This window comes from Syngnathus acus, chromosome 12, assembly GCF_901709675.1.
Source record: "Syngnathus acus chromosome 12, fSynAcu1.2, whole genome shotgun sequence".
NCBI lineage: Eukaryota > Metazoa > Chordata > Actinopteri > Syngnathiformes > Syngnathidae > Syngnathus > Syngnathus acus.
In genome coordinates, this window is record NC_051097.1 from 6073632 (window position 1) to 6096319 (window position 22688).

The 22688-nt window shown below is 42.4% G+C and overlaps 1 protein-coding gene across 3 annotated transcripts; it reads left to right on the plus strand.

The window, feature by feature from the left end:
• The first annotated feature begins 30 nt into the window (after positions 1-30).
• On the plus strand, positions 31-21895 carry arhgap24 (Rho GTPase activating protein 24). Of its 3 annotated transcripts, XM_037265687.1 has the most exons (10): positions 31-242; positions 3144-3350; positions 6442-6529; positions 15900-16022; positions 18006-18213; positions 18471-18606; positions 18685-18758; positions 19250-19371; positions 19436-20582; positions 20744-21895. In XM_037265687.1, the coding sequence occupies exons 2-10, from the start codon at positions 3159-3161 to the stop codon at positions 21021-21023; spliced, it is 2370 nt and encodes a 789-aa protein (XP_037121582.1). In that variant the 5' UTR covers positions 31-242; positions 3144-3158; the 3' UTR covers positions 21024-21895. The 3 variants fall into 3 exon arrangements, with proteins under 3 accessions (XP_037121582.1, XP_037121583.1, XP_037121581.1); XM_037265688.1 differs by lacking the exons at positions 31-242; positions 3144-3350; positions 6442-6529 and adding an exon at positions 11608-11991; XM_037265686.1 differs by lacking the exons at positions 31-242; positions 3144-3350; positions 6442-6529 and adding an exon at positions 14623-14756.
• Positions 21896-22688: the final 793 nt, after the last annotated feature.

Sequence of the window (22688 nt, forward strand, 5' to 3'; positions counted from 1 at the left end):
GCTGCAGCAAGTGTGCGTGCATTTGTGTGTGGGCTCCTCCTCTTGGAGCGAGAGACTGTTTCAGCATGCACACATTGTGAGAGTTGAACTTGTGGCCACATTTCTCCACACAGAGCGACACAGTAAGATTGAACGTCATCTCCCATTTCTTCCTCCTCCTCTTCGTCGTCTTGTTGTTGACACGGGCTGTCATTGCACACTGGATATATCTCGGAGAGCAACACCTGGTTGATTATCTTAAGGTGAGTGATATGCTGTTTTTTTTTTTTGACGGGTACTTGGTGGTTGTGTGTCTTTCCCTTTTTATGTGTGGGGATAAAAAAGGTCGACACTTGATTAAGCTACCTTGCAGAGACGTTTTCAGTGACAGCAGGGTCTACTGTGGCTGCAGTTTGCAGACTGCACTGCCTCACATCGAGAGTCATCTCATGTGGAACTGCTATAAGGTTTTAAATTTCTCTTGCACATGCACAGATTTTTTTTTATTTTAATCAAACTATATGTCTTATGTTCACTTGTTGCTTGGAAAGAATTTGCATGGGAACAAATTTGCAAGGCATACTCATTTGTGCCAAATAAATTCAGTTTGTTTGTACTCTAAATTAAATTAGATTTAATGATAAAATATTGTATATAAATATAAGAAAGCGTGTTTTTTTTTAATATATTTAAAATTTTCATTTAAAATAAATTTAGTCTAGAAGAGGCATTTTGTTGGACAATATGTTTTATTTGTTTTTTCATTCATTAAAATAACTTAGCAAGCATAAAAAAAAACGCAAGAATGCATAATGCATGTTTTTTTTAATATATATTTTAAAATTTCATTTAAAATTAATTTTGTCTAGAAGAGGCATCTTGTTGGACAATATTTTTTCTTTATTTTTCCATTCATTAAAATAACTTTTAGCAAGCATTAAAGAAAAACCTAATTGCCCTCTCATGTCTCGACAATGCACGTTTTTAGACAATCCCATTGTGACACACTGGACATCTTCTGGCTTTGCATTCAATGCACCAGTGGATGAAATTCCCATCACATAGCTTTTATTTACAGGGTTTGTCGCAAGGCTCCAATAGTCCCCCTTCCACCTGGCATCTTCATGGAAAAAGAAAGGCACATGCGACGTGATGAACCCCCCCAGTGCCCGGAATATGTTTGCAGAAGTCACTTCATAAGCTGTGCTGCTGGAAAGCTGCAGGATCAGGTTGCCTGTGTCAGCTGCCGTACTCTGCTGTTCCCAGATCATTTGGTAGTTTGCAAGCTACTTCCTGGTTTCAAGCACTACCAATTTGATTCAAAAAGGAAAAGAGAGTAATGCTTGCATCATCGCCAAAAGCTGCATTGTAGACGACGAAGGGGGACCACATGTGATTCATCAACGTTTATCCCCTTCAAGACGTTATGAGTCTTCACATTGCGTGTGCTGCTTGCAATCATGCAGTGATGTCACAGCGTGGGTAGTCGTGACTGATCTCGGACCAACACGATAAATCCATAATTTGTTCTCCCGTCGGACGTTAAATCACGCCAGAGTCTAATTGTACTTTATGTGCTGACCAAGGTGAAAAATCTGTTCTGGTGTTATTTCTGCGACACTTCCACATGAAGTCAGTTCCTCTTTCACATCCGCTGAGAAGCATGGCCTTCGCTCCACGCCAGAAGGAGCAAACTGTTCTCCAAGCTTGCCAGCTTTGGTAACCGGGGTTATATTTGTCCTTAACACATGTGGGTCACGGGGGCCCCACCGTGCAAGACTCAAAAGGGGGAGGAGATATATTTGCAGCACTGACAAGCAATATGACGTCCATGTTTTCTGTACAATTTTGCTGTTGGGTGACCTGGAGCCAAATTTGGATTATAATGTTGAGTTCAAAATATATGATTTAATTCACATCTTTTCTTAGATGTTTTAATTGTATTTATGATTAAGTCATTATATACAGCCCATTAAAAAATTAAAATAAGAATTAATTATTTTAATATTATATGGTATTTGTATTTTATATTTATATTTTATAGTATTAAATAATTGCTAAGTTTTATATTGTACAATTTAATGTGAATAAAGTCTTAAATCGAGGAGAGTAATATAATGAGGAAAAATATTTCATTTTATTACATTTCATGAAGGAAAAGTTGCATTTTACAAAATTAGAATGCAAAAAAAAAAATTCTGGATGAATATGCGGTTTTTCGGCAAAAGTGCATCCATTTATCATTCCGCAAACTTCCTTCATACAAACCGACGTTATCTTGTTTTGGACAGCTTGTGTGGGCCTCTTCTTCATCACACAGCGCCATTTTGGAACGTCAAAAGGGCTCATTGCATTTGACTCACCACAACCGAGTATAGACCAGACTCTTGCCTTTCTGCCACACACAAACTGACTCACAGTCGTCTTCTCTCACGAAACAAGACGCGACGGAAGGGCACCCTGGACCAGGCTAAAATGAGTCCAAATTAGCCCTTTTCAAATTGCACCTTCAACGCCACAGCCGAGAAAAGGCCTTTTTGTATCCAACTTTCTCTCCCCACGGCCGCTTCCTGTGGTCACACAAGATTCCACGCTTTTTGCAGCCTTTTCACAAAACCTTGAGCAGTTCCAGCAACAATCGACATGGTCTCAGCCAAGAGGAAGTCCATGGATCTTCCGTCGCATAATTATTCCCAGAATGAAGAATTTTTTTGTTGATATTCCAAAGGACAAAGAACAAATGTTTGTTTCCAGACTTGTATAAACGGGCTCTAAACATAAAATACCCTAACATAAACCATGTTTTGCTAATATTTCAACTTTATTACACACTTGGATTTGGAAATCACCAAAGCAACACTTAACCACACTTTAATTATTATTTTATTTATCTTTTTATTTGCTCCGTTTGGCACATTTGCAATTTGTAAGCACCGCTGGGTTGCCGCATCTGGTCGTCATCTGGACCTGTGGCTTGTTTGGCCTCACACCAAGCCCAGCTCAGCCAGAGTCACGGAGGTTTTAATGCTGAGGTCAGCAGATTTCAAGCAGGAGTCACTCAGCATTGCAGACCATGTGTTGATGGGTTTAAAATGAACGTGGGAGATTCGGAAATTTCATTCAACTTGAAATGACGCTAGATCTTTGTTTTGGTCTCTTAACAGGTTTGAGTCGCCGTGATGGACGAGCAGTCCCATGGCAGTCCCCAGCATGGCGGCTTGAAAACCGCCGTGGAGGCCCACCAGGGTGTCATCAGATGCGGCTGGCTCAGGAAGCAAGGTGGTTTCGTCAAGACGTGGCACAGCCGCTGGTTTGTTCTGCGAGGGGACCAACTCCTCTATTACAAGGACGAAGAAGAGAGCAAATCTCTGGTAAGTATCGCAACTCAAAAATCACGCTTTTTGACAAATAATGTGGAGGGGAGTTGTCGAATAATCTGATAATCGATTATCTGTCGATTAATCGATTAATTTGCGAATTATATCGTTTTTGTTGCCCAAAGAATTTTTCAATAAAGTTTAGCTGCTTTCAAATACATGACAATTTTGAGAACATTTTGTGCTAGGGCTTGTCTTTCAGACAATTGTTTGACAGTCAGTGCATAGTATGTGTGCCGAGATTTCAGTGACTCATGCAAACAACAAGGCAACCTCTTTCGTGACTGTAACCAAGCAGCTGCTAGCCGTGAGCATGCGAAGACTGGACTGAACAAAGACCCAGACAGACACATTTTTGGGTCTCATGACAAAGCAAAATGTAGACTTCAATTCTAATTCTTTCCACGTGTTTAGTTAAACAAGACTCTTATTCTTTTCCTGAAGCAGATTTTTCCAGAACTTTCAATGCAAGATTTAATTGTTTGCAAACCACGTTCATTGCTCAGTGAACAAAAGCTAGCTAGCTAACGTTACTCTGTCCAAAGGTTTAACACGTTCATGTTAGCACAAAATACAAAGTTAATGGCTTATCATTACTGTTAAGCAGGATGCTGAGTCAAATTTAGCTAGCTAGCAGTGGTTTCCACTCATTACGTTATGCTAGTCAGTTCTCGGCTAATGGATTTGGCATTCTTCACTTGACAGATGCAGCTTTGACATAATATTGTGTTTTGGTTTGGAGTCATGACCTTTATTTAAACAATGACGAGCAGACTATGTACCGAGGCGTCTTAGGGAATCACTGGCGGCATTTAGGTATTCGACAATAACAACTGGCGAAAAGCCATTGTCGCCTCAAGAGGTCGTGTTGTGTCCCGCGCGCTTGGGCAGCCAAACCTCTCCGAGCAACGTGTGGAATCCCAAGAATGGCAGCCCGATGGTAGCGCGAGGTCACTAGCATACGTAGGGTAACGGCACGTGTGGGCTTAGCGTCGACATGCTATCTGCCTGCCCTCACTCGTCAACTGAGTCGCGCGTCACTCGCACTCGGATTTCACCGTACGCAGACTATAAACAATAGTGGCATTCATTAGCCGCGGTGATCATTGCATATAAATCTCGTTGTCGTAAATCTGTGCCAGTGAATTCCAGTATTGTGCTCCAAGTTATTATGTATTTTGATGGAAACGATAACACAACGAGGTCTCATGCAATGACGAGTTTTAATCTGACCTTGACATTTCGCCCTTGCTAAATGCAGTTCTGTTTTCAGATGTAACGCACAATGAAATGTTAACGCCGCCAGTTGACCTTTGGCGCGATCGTCACCAGCGAACGTGGCTCCCATTAGCACAACCGCGGCGTGTATTACATGGCCGCTTGCCACCTGATGCATCATCGACAGAAGTGCGCAGACTAAAAGCACTCCATCCTATTTCCGCATTATTCTTCGCACGTAGCCCAACTGCAAACTGTCAGTGGGTCTGCATGTTCTAAAACCGATGAACGGAAAAGGCCAGCAGCTTCCTTCGTGTTCTGTTTTTTAAATCACATTTATGACTTCAGGTAGGAGCTGTGGGAATTTGAAGGAATGTGCACAAGTGACTTGGGATGTCCTGCGTTGATCTTTCAAGGATCTTTCATCCATAAAAACCATAAACTCAAAAGAGCACTTTGGGCTTAATGACTTTTTTTCTCCTCTTATACTTTTAACAAGGTCAAACAAAGACACTGAGAGACATGCTGCACTCAAGCGTCCAATGAGTTCTCGTTAAGTACATCAAAGACGTGGTTTTCGGGAAAGGGCAAAGCCACTGCAATGTTTTTTTTTTTAGTGGATAGAAGTTATTGGGCCACGACTAAATCTTGACTGTGTTTTGAGTTCAGTTGTAATTTTTCTACCACAATATTTTTGACTACTACTTTGCCAGTGATTTCGGGAAAAACAAGAACTCACTGACATCTCAAGAGCTCCCGCTGGGTTTGACTTCCTGACTCTGTAAGACCACTGAAGCTGGACGCCAGTAATTAGGAGATACAAAAAAAAAAAAAGGGCTTAGTGGTGGTTATCAACTAGCGAGGGGCTAATGACCAATGACTTGCAATTCAACAACTCTGTTCCTGTTTGTGACTTGAATTAAAAAAAAAAAACCTTGGCGGGATTGATTAGCTTGCATCCTGAAGATCATATATCTCAAGAAGGAACATCTCCTGGAGTGTGTATAACAATAGCCTTGCTGCAAGTCAATATGTAGCTATTACAAAATGCCTGACTTGACATTTTTTATTCTATTTTCTGTAAATCTGGTTTCGCTGCAACCATGTTCACAATTTCTTCAGAATATTTCAGGAAATGTAATGCGATAATTTATACATTCCCATCACTCGGCTTTGGCAAAGTTCTGACCTCAACTGTCCACACGTTATGAAAGCAGAACATCCCTAGCAAAGTTTCGCCTCCTCGTGTTTGTATTTTGGGGACATTGTCATTACAGCATTCCCCTTTCTAAACGACTCTTCCAACATAGCAACAATATACAGACGTTTAAAAAAAATTGTTGGTCTTTGCGGTCCGGCTTGAGCACTGCAAACAAAAGGCCACCGCGGGAGATGTCAGTGGGTGTTGTGGTTGAAAAGTATGGAGCAACCAAAAGCCACACCCCCAAAAAAGCATCTTCTTTCCTGCCATCATGATAAAAGTCCAATACAAAAAACATCAACTCATTTTTATAGAAACATCCCAGTTCTGTCCCACTTTTTACAACCTTTTTGCTCTGAAATCACCTCGTCTGGGGCCTCAGGTTGGGTTTCCACTACGTCTCTGTTGTCACAGTTACGGCCCATTAAAGTGTCCAGAACCAGGACTCCCCTCTGATCTTGTTAATGTTGTCACTGACCCACAGCTTGTCTTCATTATCATGAACCTTGCTAATGACCTCTATCGATTTAGCACCCCGGGGTCTTTTAAAACTCACACTTCAGTCCAAATGACTGTAAAGTAGGTCAAAACTTGAATTCTGATTGTTTGGGCTGAAAACACTCACAGCGTGGGATTAAAATGTTCCGTTTTGTTCTTCTTCCACAGGGAGCCATTTTCCTACCTGGCAACAAAGTCATAGAGCATCCAAGCAACGGTGATGAAGCGGGAAAATATCTCTTTGAGGTCATTCCAGGTAGGAAAAAAATCATTCCAAGTCATTTTATTGAATTTATGAAAAAAGTCTTATTAATGGAGTTTACTGACGAATGAAAGCCAAGGCTCGTTTTGTTTCTAAGTGGTGCCATAATGGAGAACATGGAATATATACTATTGTCCCGATGCTTTCAACGCAACACGGTGGGAGAAGTAAATGTCAAGTGTTAAACTTCACATCCCTGTCTCAGTATTGCGGAATTTCCTTCCAAACAACTTGCGGCTAACCTCTGTTAGGGTTCTGATGCTACCTCAAAAGTAAAACAAAAATGGCCAGGTTGACTTTGTCTCCCATTTTGGTGTATGAAATGCAAAAATGCCAGCTCAACTTTGTTCCCTCGATCCTGTGCTGGTGTTATACATAGCAATCATACAACAGCTAGAGCTATGCTAGCTTTTTATGCTAGCAGTTACAGCATCCCTCGCACTTACACACAGTAACACTTTGACAAGAATTTCTAAAGTAATATTATGGTTGCTATATTTAGCTCCATGAGAAAGTGTATATTGTCTTCTTGTACTTTGTAGCTTTTAAAAAAAAAAGGGATAATTGGGGGTGCGTTTTTAGAGTGTTTATGCTTCATTGGTCAGAGAAGTGAAACTTCACGAGGCCACACCCAGTGTCATTTTGGAAATAGGCTGAGTGTGGCCCAATACTGCAGTCAGAAACATGTTGTTTTTTTCAACAAGTGTGAGGGCAACTGAGTTTATAGTGTCGTTAAAAAAAAAAAGGCTTCAGTCTCACTTCCTTCTTTCCAGAAAGCCTATTCTTTCTATCCTGTTTTGGAATAAATATCACTGGTGAAACCTCCTATGACCAAATTTGGTCAATTTATTTTCTCAAATCTATATTATTGATCAGTTCCCATTTGTTATTGACCAATCTATTGTATTGAAATTGGTGTAATCCCTTTGACAATGGATTCTGCAAACATGCAGGTTTTTTTTGGCAAGGATTCCTAACGACGTGGTGATTTTATGGGCTTCGTCTTTCAACTTCATATCTGAGCCTGTTACAGCTTCAACATTAGTCAAAAATATTTCCACTGCACAGTACCACCTTGACTCAGCTCTACTTGCTTTGGCATGGAACAGTCAGTTTTGGTTGGAATGGTGTGAAGGAGACGTGCCAACATACAATAGAGGAGAACGAGAATTCTCGCGTTACCTTCTCAGTAAGGCGATTCAGTTTATCTGAGAAGACAATGCTGACCATAATGCTGGTAGTGTCCAGGCTAGGCTAACGTTAGCATCTGTGGGTTATTTTTGTTATTTCTAGCCAGCTAGCTATTATGACATGGAACCTGCTCGACCCTTAAGCCAGAGGCAATGTTTGATGATTAAAAAGAGCAGTAACTGGTTTCGACATAAAAAAGCATCATTAGCTGCCATGTGTCGTCTTCGTCATTTTTATTTTAATATATGATGATTGAAGGCTTGTTTTCCGTTGCCTCCCCACATTCAGGTCCTCGTCCCTCAGCAAATTACCGCGACTGTTTACGCCATCCCCATTTGGGAAACACGTCTTGTTATGAGGAACTGAATAAAGAAGTCTCAGAGAAGCAGGAATGAAAGGAAAAAGCACAACACATTTATTCCACTGCTTTGCTGCCGTGCAGAACACAGAACGGGAAGTGATGAGGGAGGGAGGGAGGCTGGGGGATATGTTGATGACTTTCCGAGGAAAAGGGAGAAAGTCACAGAGATGTCTGTTGTCTCGCAGTTTGATGTCGCCCTAGGCTGGAATCGCTGCATTTTTTATTTTTGACTCTTTTAGTAAAGTTTTGTCAAAGTTCCCCAAATTCACCTGCGCTTGCTTGTTTCCTCCCCCCCTGTGTATGCTCCTCTCATCTTTCCTCATCTTCTCCCCGCATTTGTGTTTAATGTGGGCAGTTAGTTCAAGGCAGGAGAACGTGGTTACAGGGAAGCAAATATTTAGACTACAATCCCTTTTCAGCCTTGATCCCGCCAATAACTGTCTGCGGGGCACCGATGCAACCGTGACATTCTAGTCGTGTTGAAACAAGCTAGCCAGATGTTGAGCTAAAGAAGGAAGACATGAGATATGCATCCTGTACTTTTTCATGTTACATCGGATCGTAAGATGCTGAATAGATATGCTGCTTTTGCTTTGTTCTGCGTAAAAGGCAAAGTTACTTTAATGGCAAATTTTGGCAGTATGAAAGAGGCTTGACTTTCCACATATCTTAATGCCGCATTGGAAAATCTCCCTGATGGGGATCAGGCTTGAAGTCTTATCTGGTTCATCCATTCAGGAATGTCAGGTATCTGTGAGCAGGCAGTCTTCTTATTGCGACATATTGTAACCCTCCCTCATAATTTATAGCAGTTTCAGGATGGATGGATGGATGGATGGATGGATGGATGGATGGACGGACGGATGGACGGACGGATGGATGGACTTGGTTGTTTTATTTCACACTTGATGGGTGGGAAGGCCCTCCAGTGACTCAAGTATTACAGACATTCAAAATGAAATTATCCAAAAGAACCAATTCTCATTTATTAAGGTCTCCAAAAAGATGTGAGATGACATTAGCACAGGAAGCATTCCTCGCTGCGTTTTCCCTGCGGCTTGATGACCGAAGTCCAAAGGGTTTGGCTGTGGTCTGAGTTCACCGGGTCACAAACTTCATTCCTTTCCCATTTCTCGATGCAAAAGAGGACTTTGTGCGTAGGCGAGCAATAAAATCTGTTTACGGCGAGAGGTTGGAAAGTTACAATCTCTCCTGAGTTTTCGTTCGAATTTACAAGTCAGTTAAAGTATGTAAGCCTCGTTTTCTAAGAGCTTTGCTTGTGCAGGAGTGACATGATAGAGAAGAGGGGGAGGTTAAGCCGAGGGTGCCCTCTTGTGGACATCTCGGGTATTCTGTAAACTTTTAGGGAAAGCAAATAAAAGCATAAATTACACAGTTGCTGTACAAAATACACTTATCTATAAAATACACAATATCAAACAGTAACGACTACATTGGTTTTAAATATGGACATTTTGCATTTTCACAACTATACCTATAAGGGTTGATGTTTACATTTTAATTACGTAAGCATCCTCCCTTCGTAATAAATTGTGTGTGGTTCAGATTATAGATTGAAGCGCCACTAAAGTAATCAATCAAGCATATCAATTACTCTGCCACTGACGTTTCAGTGTCACACCACGTGTGGATGAATAAATAAGTCACTCTAAATGTCTTACACCCCCCCACTGAATTCTGTCAACATGATTGGAAGCTTAGGTAAGCAAAAATGGGACTTTAATTGCAATGACATTTTGCATTTTACATCCAATCATTATAAAAGTATAAAATTAACAAACAATTATTCATTATTTCATTATAACAATACTATGTACCGTTTTTTATTAGTATTAATTATCTATATTTTAAATATGGTACATTTTATAAATATAAGAAGGGCTTTTACTTTCATGCTTATTTTGTAATTGGTATCGTTCTATTTTAGATTATAGATGTTTTATTTATATTATTTTTATTAATATATTGTATTTACTTTGCCTTATATGAATATATTTTTAATTTTATTTTACCTACACACACCTTACATTTAAGAACAAATTTAAAATGGCTCATAATAATAATAATAATAATAATGTAACCTACAAAGTAGATACAGATACACATAAAACAATAAAAGCAGTTAAAACCATTGAAATTCGGTTTCACCACAGCGATAATTAATAATTGCATGCCTTGCCAGCATTCCAAGTGACTTTAATGATGTCATACATGCATGCAATACACAAGCAGTATGCGAGTTAGTGAGCTGCTACGGCGTGAAGAAACTGATTTAATTAGCATTCCTGCAGTGTGTCGTAAATCCGTGAGGCTGTGTTGTGAAAGTGATTTTTTGGTTATGATGTCTTCCTGCATGTGAAGTGTGTAGTGCATGTGTGAAATTTACAAGCCGGGAAAGACTCAGCCATATCTGGCGGCAACGGTTTTGTCGCTCCAGCCGCTACTAATTAAGAAGGCGGATGAACGGCTTCAAGATAACCTCACCTAGAATTATACGCTATCACATTTTGTGCATTTACAAAAGCACGTTATTTTTATTTTTTATTTTTTGTTTCTTGTTTTTTATTTCTTATTGTATTTATTTTTTAGTTTTTATTGTTTCTTATTTTTTTGTTTTATTTTTTTTATTTTAATTTTAAAATGTACTGTATTTTTTTTGTTTTTGTTTCATGATTCCTGCTTTCAATGTAACAAAAAATGTGTCAGGTCCACACAATACGGTCGAGGAAAAAAAAATATTTATTTCCGCCCATCCGCGTTCCGAGTGCATCCGTCGTCTTCCTGTGTGTCGTGTGAGAATGTGGCTTCCCTGGGAAGAAATGCGCGACGGGAAGTCCAGCTGGCTTACATAACATCCAAATTGAAGGGTTCACCATTTGACAGTCAGACTCACTGTCACCGCATATCTCTGAGTACGTATCAGCTTGGCCAGGTCACATTTTCGGGATGTTTGTCCAACACTTGAATGTTTACACCGACAGTACATAAACTGGTCCCGTTGCATAAATATTTAGACGTCTCCCTGTTTCTGTTTTATGTCGGACTGCCGACAAGTTATTACGATGTATTAATGTTTAGTCAGTGTTTGGTTGTGAGTAGCAATATTTTGTTTATTATGTTGTCATGCAGCTCCCATTCATGGAGGTCTGTGCTCTACTGTCGAAATGAAATTGTCCTGGAAGGCCAAAATTAAAAGGGACCATTGAGGAGATTAAAAAGGGCTAAGTGGGTTAGCAAGAACCTTCCTGCGAGAGCAAGAAGCCCCAGTTTCTTACCCCGTCTTGGCCTACCAGCAGCAGCAGCAGCGGCAGGCTCGGAAAGCCCGCATGTCTGTATTTATAGAGCTCTGTGGATGAGTCATTTGGCCAAGCTCCTGCTCCTGGTCTGCCAGTTTTACAGGTCTCCACTTTGGGGAGGGCTGCTTGATTTACGAGGCGACTCCCCCCCTCCCCGCAGCCCTCGTTCCCGCCCTCCCCTCGCCTGCACCGGCTTCCAGCCTCCCCACCCCTCTTAACTTCCCTCAGAGACGAGCAACCGCCGCTCTCCGGGGGGAAAAAAAAAAAGTTTCTGGGAAGAAACGACTTCCTGCGGAGAAGGCAGACTACCCCGGGCCTGACCTCGCGTCGGCCGAGCGCTGCAATGCAGTTTCTTCCACCACCCGTCGGGCTTGTGCGCAAAGCAGGAGCTGTATGAAGACGTCAAGTTGCAAAGAAAGGAAGGGGGAAAGAAGCACGAGTGTTGTAGTAGAGACAGAAGACGGAGGATCTATTTGTGGCCAGGGATAGGAACCGATGAAGACGTGGGGCCGGTGGGCCGGGGGGCAACCACAGCAGCGACGGGGCTGGTCTACTCCTGCGGCCCATGGACCTTAACTCCAATCCAGGTTTGTCTATGAGTGATGTCTGCAGACAGGTTAACACTCGGCCGGGACTGTTTTATAGCTCATATAATTAGACTTTGGACTATTTAAAGTGACAGACTGATGAGCGGAAAGAGTCCAAGTCATATATGAGGTTACTTTACCGACAAATGATTGTAGACTTTGCCTCCTACTCTATCAAGTGTGTCATGTTCGGAAATTGTTGAATTCCATATTCGTTGCAGCACGAGAGCATCCGATATTCCTGCAGCGGACATCTGCAAATGGAAATATTTCTATTGTCAGTGGAATTTCCTCCGACAGTTCTAATACATTGAATTGAGAACAGCAAGTGCGTCCAGCTGGCTTTTTTTTTTTTTGCTTTGTGCAAGATAACCATGAAAAGCAACGACTCCAAATTTCCATATCTTGGTTGATAGCACGTGTTCCAAACCAATCAAGAAACCACACTATTGTGTATGCAGCATGAACATCAAGGGGCTAAGTAAAGTGCCCTGAGGCTCCCCTTTGTTGAATGGAGGTGTGACTTGTCTCCACTCTTGTTTGTGAAGTCTGTCAGTCAGTTCTGTGTGTTCTGTGTCTTAAAATAACATCAAGAGGAGCTGCTCATCACAACAGTTTGCAATTCTAAGCTCCTAAACGGCACATGCGGCTTAAATGCCACTCGAGCGTGTTTGTAGTCCAAGTGTGCAGCTTTAAGAAGTTGCGCCCAAGGGCTAAAAATCCAACCTTCGTTTTAAAAAAAACAACATCCAGCTGGCTCATGTGTCACTTTGCTACACGTCATGTTAAGATAGATAAGAGTTGACACTAAAACATTCCAATATATATATTATTTTTCCAAGCATAAGTGAGAGCTGCTACCTCCATTTGACTGCTTTGGGAGATACAGACAGGACATAAAGGCTACAAAAGTAAACGTCCCCCACGCGATATAAAAAAATGCCGCCCGTGTCGTCCGTGCCAAAAACCGCCACTGAATGTCTGCATTCATCACCCGACGGTGACCCATTTTTTTCCTCCTCTGATCCAACTGGCGCCGCTTTGCTCGGCTTTGTCAAAGACAACAAAACAAGGATGTGGAGCCACGCTGGCGGCGGCACAGACGTGGCCCTCTAGCCAAAGTTTGATTCTCACGTGTAAAAAATGATGCCGCAAGAATCCACCTGCTCTGCTCTAATCCACGTCAGTCGCTATGTGGCAAAATGAAGTTATGGAGCCTGCTGAGTAACAAACGTCAGATTTATCTCTCTTTCCATCACAATAATGTCTCTTCTTGACAGGCCCTTCAGTACCTAAAATCAATCCAGCAGATGAAAATCCTGACTTACCGCTCCCGTCACATCACCAGACTAAAGTCATTACTCAACAAAACTGTGAAATTGATAATACACACTTCCTCCTAATCTTTTACTTTCCCACGGGGGGAACTCAACCAGTGTGCTGAAATGCAATAATTTGTCACAATAAATCAGAAGGTTGTGGGACCTTTTCTTTAAAAAAAAAAAAAAGGGTTCAAAGGAATTCCCCCAAAAAAGGCTCAGACTACCAATTTTGGTATGCAGGTGTGCATCTGGCCTCGGGCTGTTATCAGTGCTGAAAGGTGATATTAGCAAGTATTACTGAGCGCTCCGCGACTCTTCTGACGGGTTGACGTTTTTGTAACACAAAGAGAAGGCTTTTTAAAAAGACAAAATAATATCAAGCAAGCTTTTAAGTGTGTGGTCATTTGATTCCCTCGCAAGCTTCCGACCAGACAGTTCCTATTGCTGAAGTGGCGCTTATATAATAGTGTATTTACAGCAGCATTGGCAGAACACACACTCACACACACACACACACAGTCTGTTTTTTGCCCGGCGTGAAAACAGAACGGAGGCTGACCACCATTGAACGTGATGACCCCCCTCACCCCCTCCCACCTGGATTGTCCCAGCAGCTGCAAAAGTAGGAAAACCACTGTGGTAGATTTCAAGCTCATGTTTTCCAGAAAAGATAATTATTCTGGGTTTTTTTTTTTTTTTTGGGTGCCATGATTGCATCTTCGCCCTTTAGACGGAGTCAGTCAAGCAGTTACTCATTGAGCATCAGATGGTAATGGATAGCCATTGTAGCTCTATGGGGGTCTGTGTTCTCCGGCAGGCAGCGTCTTTAGGGACTTGGGTAATGTTGCCTCGATTGCGACATTGTCGAACATTGATACCACCCACCTGGGGGGGGGAGTAAAAGTGGAGTCTTGATGAGAAGAAATGTCCCACGACGATTGAGTGGAGACACCCAGAAGCAATAATAAGCAAGCTTATCAAGTTAAAAAGTTATTTTATGAAACAGATTGACGGGTCATTGAATGAAACATGGGAAAGCGAATAGATGACATCATTATGTTGAAGCGTTTGTTTGGAGAAGCATTATGGTGTGAATGGGCCTTCTCTGTTTGCTTATGGGGTCGCGGCTGAGATCTTCCCATTGTGCTAAAGAGAGGCGTGTGTGTGTGTGTGTGTGTGCTTATGTGCATGTGTGTGTGTGTGTGAGCACGCTCACCAACCCCCTCTGCAAATCTCGCCTCCTTGCCTTTCTCTTTCGCAGCCTCTCAGCTGTGCTCATTCCCCAGTTCGGAGCCGCCGTCCTCAAGTTAAAAATTCTCCAAAAATCCTTTTTTGCTAAGCCTCACCGGATGATCCATGACAGAGGCATGGAAACGGTACAGCATCCAAGCGTTCATAGTTTGCCTTTGTATGGATTGTCTCGGTTACTGTCTTCACCATCAGGTAATTTTAGTTGTGTCATATTATGTCACATTGGATTGATGTATTTATTTTTTCATTCCCAAACAGATTAGCTGAAATCAAAAGAGTTTAAATTAAAGCACTTTATAATGTTGGATGCTTTGGTTGTTTGTATTGACAGGTGCTGTCATATATCTTTTAAGCACTGTTGGTTCAGAAAATCGCAATCCTAATAGTGATGTTCTCCTCATTGTTTTGGGGATCTTATTATTGTTTTGTTTCTTGGCAAACATTCACAGGCTGAGTTCAGCCAAATGTTTTGGGCTAGAAGCATAATTATTTATCAGTCTCCTTGTTTTTTGGGATGCCATAACTTATTCTCCATTTTTGTATGATTGCCAATGTTGTAGTGCTGTGGGAACGCTCGTGACTATATTAGTGTTAGATTCTGAAATAATCTTTTTCTGTTTATGGGATCGCAGATACTTTTTATTCACTTTGTTGTTTTCAAATTGTTTTGTTTTTGTTCAATTTTGATGATTTTTATTGTCATGTCAAAGAGTTAGAAAGTCCACTTACTAAAATGAATTCATCCTACATTGTTAGACTGCAGACTTGTTCACAATTCAACGAAAAGCAAATCTCAATCAAAATTTGAGAGTGTTTGTTTTGGATAATAAAAAAAAGCTTAGACTTGGAACATATGAACATCTGCATGTCAGGTAGGACAAATTGTGCTTGTCAAAGTAATGTGTTACTTTTATTTTGAAAAAAAGTGCAGTTGGGATTTTTTTTTTTCAAGCAGGTAACATTGTTTTGCTACTCATACAGTACCCAAAACTACATAATTACTAGCATAAAAGCTAGTTACCATCATCCTGACTCCTGAAGGTGCATCTACTGTAACCGACTGGTTTACGTGTAACAACCACAAAGATATTTGTGAGCCATTCCGAGCTTAGCGGACCGCTTTGTTGTATCCCACCTGTTTTTTTTTCTTTTTCTTTTTGACGGGGGGGGGGGGTTGAAGACCTCTCAGTGCAGCTGGTTTAGCTTCATATTAGCATGCACAGCTGGCATGGGCAGTTGCTGCTTTCCAATGGTACCATAAAAAGTTATATTGTTTTTACAATGGGATTCTTTTTGCTGCCTTGTCTAATCACGATCCACTGTTTTTGACAACAGGGGGAGACAGAGAGCGGATGACAACCAACCATGAGACCTACCTCCTTATGGCCAGCACCCAGAATGACATGGAGGATTGGGTGAAGACCATCCGCAGGGTCATATGGGCGCCTTTTGGTGGAGGTCAGTATGCAGCTAATGAGAAAATAAAACCAAAATTGGTTGAGAACTTAATCATAGCACATGGCATTTGAACAAGGGTGTGTAGACTTTTGAAATCCACTGTCCAGTAGTTTTCCCTGCATTGGATGGATGCATGCAAGCGTAGCTAATGTTGGGGGTTTTAACTTTGGTGTGTCCACGGGGTGCTTGTTATGGGGCACAAGTGCCGCGTGCGTAGGCGGACCTCTGTGAATTCGAGGCGGCGTCGGCCCCTCAGTTTGAGCTTTGACGTCTATCGCAGTTGACTGCTCTTGAAAGGGACGAGCCATTTGTCAAAGATGCCACTCGAAATGTGGCCTTTCTGTGCCAACCCCCTCTCTGTATACACACACGCACACACACACACACACACACACACACACACACACACACACACACGTTTGGGGCCTTTAACATTGTGCTGCAACAGCAGATTGAGGCCCAACTGGCTGCTTAGGGGCCTGGCGGTGCGATCGGGAGCGGGCGATAACGGGGCTTGGCCGTCATGTCGTGTTGAAACCCGGACCAGCTTGTGGTCTGAATTTAGACTTTCTGGGATGTGCTGCCGTGGCCTCTCCTTGTGGATCCTTCCAGATTTACTGCATGGTAATTAGCGGTCGGCTTGTCCTTTGGGAACGTTCGCATGTTAACTTTGAACATAAGGCTTTCGCTTGGTGGTGTTTGTGGAACTCGCCTTCAAATTAAAACACAGCGGTGGCTCGTAATGTAAATTTTAAGCTATATGTCGTGCCGTAATAGCGGCCTTTACTCAACTTCAGATGGGGGACGGCTTTTATTTTTACCTAAATTCAGAATAAAAGGAATGAAGAGAGGCAGACAAATAACACATTGAAGAGTGGCCTCATTTGAAAGTTTACTCGGTTCACATACTTCAGATCTTTAAAGCTGGGCAGGGAAGTTGTTTACAACTCTGCACTTTATCTGAGCGACTGTTTATTTGCCTTGGTAGGGCCTACTGTTTTGGTCGACAACTGTTGGTTCACATTGGCTGGGCAGTTGGTGAACTTTGTGAAGCGGTCCTATCTGTTGTATCCAAATTTAACAACAACATTGCAACAACCCCAGACTGAACTCCTGCAGGTCAAAACATTGACATTGTAAATAATTATGAATCATTCATTTGTGCCGGGTTCATCTTCACGCACGCACATGTGATTTGTGGGAAATTTTTCGAGACTCATGACTAGAGCGTCTGCATGGATGACCTCCTTTTTCTTTTCTGCTCAAAACATTCCTTGCGAATCACTCGGCTGGACCGACACTCTATGTAAACAATTTTCCAAATCTGAAAGGATTCATATTTTCAAGTATTCCTTGGGATTTTTTTTTTCCATGAACTTAAAACATTTTTGTCGGTAAAATGGTGGAATCCTGGCACTTAAAATCAAGTGCTTCCACTGTGTTGTCTTTCTCTAAATTCCTCAACAAGCGCTTCCTACTTAAGTTGATAAAGTGCATCAACTTCAAGAGGGGTGAGTACAATGACAAGACATCGTGTAAGGTGCTATGATAAAACATTCAGATGATTTGGTGTCAAATAGAACAAGTTCGACAATTTGAACCAATAGGGTTTGCTTGAGGAGGATAAAGAGGATAAAGAATATATGCCTGTGATTATTGTTATATTGTCTGTCTAGATGTGTTGTTCTACCTTTTGTGTTCAAATTTCAATTACTTAAAGAGGTTTCAAAAAGGTTTCATTCATTGTATTTATGACAATTGCCTAATTTTCAGACAGTTCTTGTTCAGCCGGTTAAGTTTTTGGGAAATTTTCACCTTCTCATTACAGGATTTGCACAATTATACGACTTCCTGTGATTTCAAAATTGAATCACTACTCTGTATTGAATATAAAAAAAAAAATTGGCATGTCCCATCCAGTCAACTTTGCATGATTTTTTTGGGCACAGTTTTTACATTCGTCTTTCCGGCATTACGTTGCAGGTATCTTTGGTCAGAAACTGGAGGAGACCGTACGGTACGAGCGTCGCTACGGCAACAAGATGGCGCCCATGCTGGTGGAGCAGTGCGCGGACTTCATTCGGCAGCGGGGGCTTCGCGAGGAGGGTCTCTTCAGACTCCCCGGGCAGGCCAACCTGGTCAAAGAGCTGCAGGAGGCCTTTGACTGCGGAGAGAAGCCCCTCTTTGACTGGTGGGCTTCTTTTGTCATGTGACCAAAAGTCAACACCTCCCCTTATCCGAGCAACCACTTTCACACTTGCCGTGATAACCATAAATAGAACGAGTCATTTGACATATAGAACATACTTTGTGAACTCTATGCATACATGTTAGACTTCCTGAGTGTCTCCAATAGCAGCAGATGGTCAGTCTTTAAAAAGAACCCCCCATATCGACATGACCGCTTGACATATGACGGCTCATCCTTCATTCATTCTGTCTTTGCAGTAACACGGACGTACACACGGTAGCGTCGCTGCTCAAGCTCTATCTCCGAGAACTCCCCGAACCCGTCGTCCCTTTTCATAAGTACGACGACTTCCTGGCCTGCACCAAGCTACTCGGCGGCATGGAGGACGACACGGTGGGACGGACGTTCCGAAGGGGTTATTTTCAGTCAAATGTGGCGATGTGAGAAAGTTGTGCTTGATGTGATCCGCAGGGTATGAAGGAGCTGAGAAAGCTGGTGGATGGTTTGCCTCCTGTCAACTATAACCTTCTCAAATACATCTGCAGGTAGCCCTTTGATGAGAATCGTCTGTTAGCACTGGATTCCTAAAATTACAGGAAAAAAAATCACAATTCATTAAAAGAAGGAAAATACTAGAATTCTAGTATGTTTTACAAAAACAACAATGTTATGCACGCAAAAAAGAGGGAAAATGATATTAGAAGTGATTATTGGTTGTTGTATATTTGATGAGAAAAAAATTAAAGGGGGAAAACATTTTTAAGAATTTCTTTTCCAATTTGGGGTGAAAAAGTTATATCGAGAGAGGAAAAAATCCTAAAATGAGAAAACTGTTGAGTCATTATTTTTGTTGCTGTTAAGAAAAATTCCCAATATTATGAGAAGAAAATCATAATATCCTGAGAATTAGAAATGTAGTGCTACTAAAAAGAAAAAAAAAAAAATCCTAAAATTATACAGAACAAAAAATTTTGTTTTTCCTTGATATAGAATGAATGTTAATGTTATAAGTTGTATGTTTGCATTGACTTGGCAGATTTCTTGATGAAGTCCAATCATATTCCGGAGTGAATAAAATGAGCGTGCAGAACTTGGCCACAGTGTTTGGACCAAACATCCTCTGGCCAAAATTCAAGGATCCGGTTGCCATCATGGAAGGTTCGTATATAAAACCTCTCCAGAAGTTTCCGTGGCAAACAGTTGATTGTTCTCATGTTGGCAGGAACCGTTCTGGTCCAGCAGCTCATGGCGGTTTTGATCGGCCGTCACGACACGCTTTTCCCTTGCGACGTTGATTGGCCCGCCGGCCCGCCGGAGCTCGCCAACAACAACAACGCGGAGTTGCCGAGGCGACCCACGGCCCAGGCGGTGGTGGCTCAGAACGTGGAAAACAACAACATGCAGGCGGCGCACCAGTGCGTCTGGGAGGCGGCGCTCGACTCTCCTTGCCGGCACGAGGACGAGCGAGGCTCCCCGCGCTCCGCCAGCCCTCGGAACATTCCGGGATGCTTCGACAACAACCGCAGCCCGCCGCTCACTATTAAAAAGAACCCCGCGTTCAGTAAAGGGAGCGGCATCGTCACTAATGGATCTTTCAGCTCCTCGCCGCCCTCTTCGGATCCAATTCTGGACAAGTGTCAGACTTTGATGAGCGGCGGGAGCTTACCAGGGCGGCGCAACGGGACGCTGAAAGGCTCGGGCACAAAAATGGGCACCGGCGGCGTTACGGGGGGCGGGAACGCCAACGGGGTTCTCCGCATGGGAGTCTCTGGCCCAGACGCCGTCTCGGCAGTTCTGAACGGCCGCGGTGGTCTTTGGTTACCGAACGGTTGCGTCACGTTGAGGGAGGCAAGCAAAGGCCCACGCGACTGCCCCAACGGGGATCAAACGTGTAACCAGAACCGTTTATCCACGTACGACAATGTGCACCTGAACCATCAGAACCTCCAACTGCACAACCACGTGGCCCACGTGGCGTGTCTTAGCAGCAGCTGCGAGGACAAGCAGAGCGTGGACAGCGCCACCTGGTCCACGTCCTCCTGCGAGATCTCCCTGCCGGAAAACTCCACCTCTTGTCGCTCTTCCACCACCACCTGCCCCGAGCAGGACTTCTACACCTGCCATTACCAGGATATGGACGGCCCCGATCGGGATGGCGGTGGCGGCGGGGAGTCGGGTGGGGACGACGGCAGGGATAGCGGCAGGGAGGCCTCGGGAGTGGACGGCGCGGTGAGGAACGGCAGCGAGCCCAGCAGCAAGTACAGCGGAGGAGGAGGATCGGGAGGTCACAGCGCACTCCATAGCCTGGTGGCCAGTCTCAAGCAGGAGATGCTCAAGCAGAAGTCCGACTATGAGGCCAGGATAAAGAGGTGAGCTAATGCTAACTATTAATATTAGAATGCAAAAAGTAGGCCAATGGGACAGATTTTCATTTGCTGAGTATAAAATTGTAAATCTATGCTGATCTAGGCTGACTTGAGCCTTCATCCTACCTCTGTCCCATGTTCACCAACCTCTGCCCAATTTCCAGCTTGGAGCAGCGCAACCTGGACCTGGAGTCGGAGATGGTGAGCCTGCACGAAGAACTGGACCAGGAGCGTAAGAAGTACACCATGGCGGAAATCAAGCTTCGCAACGCCGAGCGCGCCAAGGATGACGCCGAACGCCGCAATCACATGCTGCAGAAGGAGATGGAGCAGTTCTTCTCCACTTTCAGCGACCTCACCGCCACCAGTGGCAACTCTGCCTCCGCTGCCGCCACCGTCGACCCCCGCCGGCCCGATCGCAGCAACCCCATCTGGATACAGTGAAGGTGGGTGGGGCTAAAGACTACAGAGTTTATTGTGACGGTACCGAACGGGATCTAGCGAGGAACTAGTGGAGAGGAACTTCCAGGAGTCTTCGCTTCCGTTTGCATATCTAAATGATGACGTCGCCCGGGGTGACGTCTGGGTGAGACTAAATGTAAATAAAACGCTATTTAAATATTCTCAAAGGCTACGTGACACGATACGTACAAAACCATTGGTCCTCAGTTCTTGCTGTCTCTTTTCTTCTGCTCGTGTACATAAAGCAAAAAGTAGGAGGAATGCACGTTTTGTGTATAAAGAAAAACAAATACGCTATTTAAATGTACGTATGTAAATGTTCACACTGTATACACGCTTGCACTTACTTCCTCGTGCTTGTCCATGTGCGTCGGGTTCTTGACCAAAAAAAAAAAACACAAACAACAGCGAGTGTGTAGCAATGTTATGCGAAATTATTTTGCGAAAAACCAAATACGGTACAGTTGTTTGAAACCTGCTGCTGCTGGTCATTGCAGGTGCAAAAGATATGTACCGATGCTAGGGTGCTACATGTTAGCATTTCTATGAATTGTACATACTGTATTTCCCTTCCACCTAAGAGGAATAACCCCAAAAGGAATAATAACCTCACTGAAATAATCCCATTTCAACCCTGTTGATAACCAAAACAGCAGCACCTATCACCGCATGTCAAATGTCATCTTTGTGCATCTCCCTCACCGGAAGACTTTTTTATTTTAATTGTGAGGCAAAAGACTGGGACTTCTGTGGAACGATCCACACAAGATACTTGATACTTAAAGAAGTGATTATACAAATGATAATAAAATGATGAATAAATGATGAATAAAAATGCATTGAACAAATGGAAATTGCTGTTATTAACTCTTCTTCCAATGTTGCCTGGTTGACATTTTTTAACAAATAAGTGTATTTTTAGCAAAAATATTTTGAGCACAGTACAACTTCAAAACATGCAATCAGGAAGTTAATATTTAATCAAATTTATCAATATAAATTACTTCTCATATTTATTTTTTGTATTTACTTTATGTCCTATTTATTTCAACATAGAGTATTTTATGCTTTTAACTTTTTATATTAGCCGATGTATTATCACTGTAGTAATACAAATAATGTGAAAATTAAACGACTTTTATTTTTCACTAGACAGCAATAATATATGCAAAAAACTCAGCAGAGAAGACCACACATTCCAAGATCAAAGCTTTTGTTTATTTTCAATCACATACATTACGTACTATTGTTTTGTTTTTATACATACACAGTTCCTTTAAAATGTGTTTGGAGTAACAGCGCTCATTTTAATCTCACTCTTTCCTTCTCTTTTTTAAAATCTTTTTGCAATAGTTTCACAATTTTATTTGCCCAAAGCTTTTGCAATCATCAGCGGGAAAGGTTTTTTTTCATTTACTGTCAACCCAACAGAATGCTTGATGAAAAGATAACAAAATAAAAGAAGGAAAATGGGAGAACATCACCTGATTCAGATGACCTGTACATCGTATGTCGTCAACTCTCAGTCAAGACGCTAGCGTCGACGGCCCTGCGTCTACTTTTATTGCATTCCTGGATTGTTGTTATTTACAATATGACAACAAAACAAGCATGTGTCCAAAATGTTTTCAGGTGACAAATGAATAA

Bases quoted from the DNA above. Each gene is read 5' to 3' on its own strand.
- arhgap24 (XM_037265687.1), top strand. From the start codon at position 3,159: ATGGACGAGCAGTCCCATGGCAGTCCCCAGCATGGCGGCTTGAAAACC. The intron at 16,023-18,005 runs GTCAGTATGCAG...ATTACGTTGCAG, and splicing joins ATGGGCGCCTTTTGGTGGAG to GTATCTTTGGTCAGAAACTG. The intron at 18,607-18,684 runs GTGGGACGGACG...TGTGATCCGCAG, and splicing joins GCGGCATGGAGGACGACACG to GGTATGAAGGAGCTGAGAAA.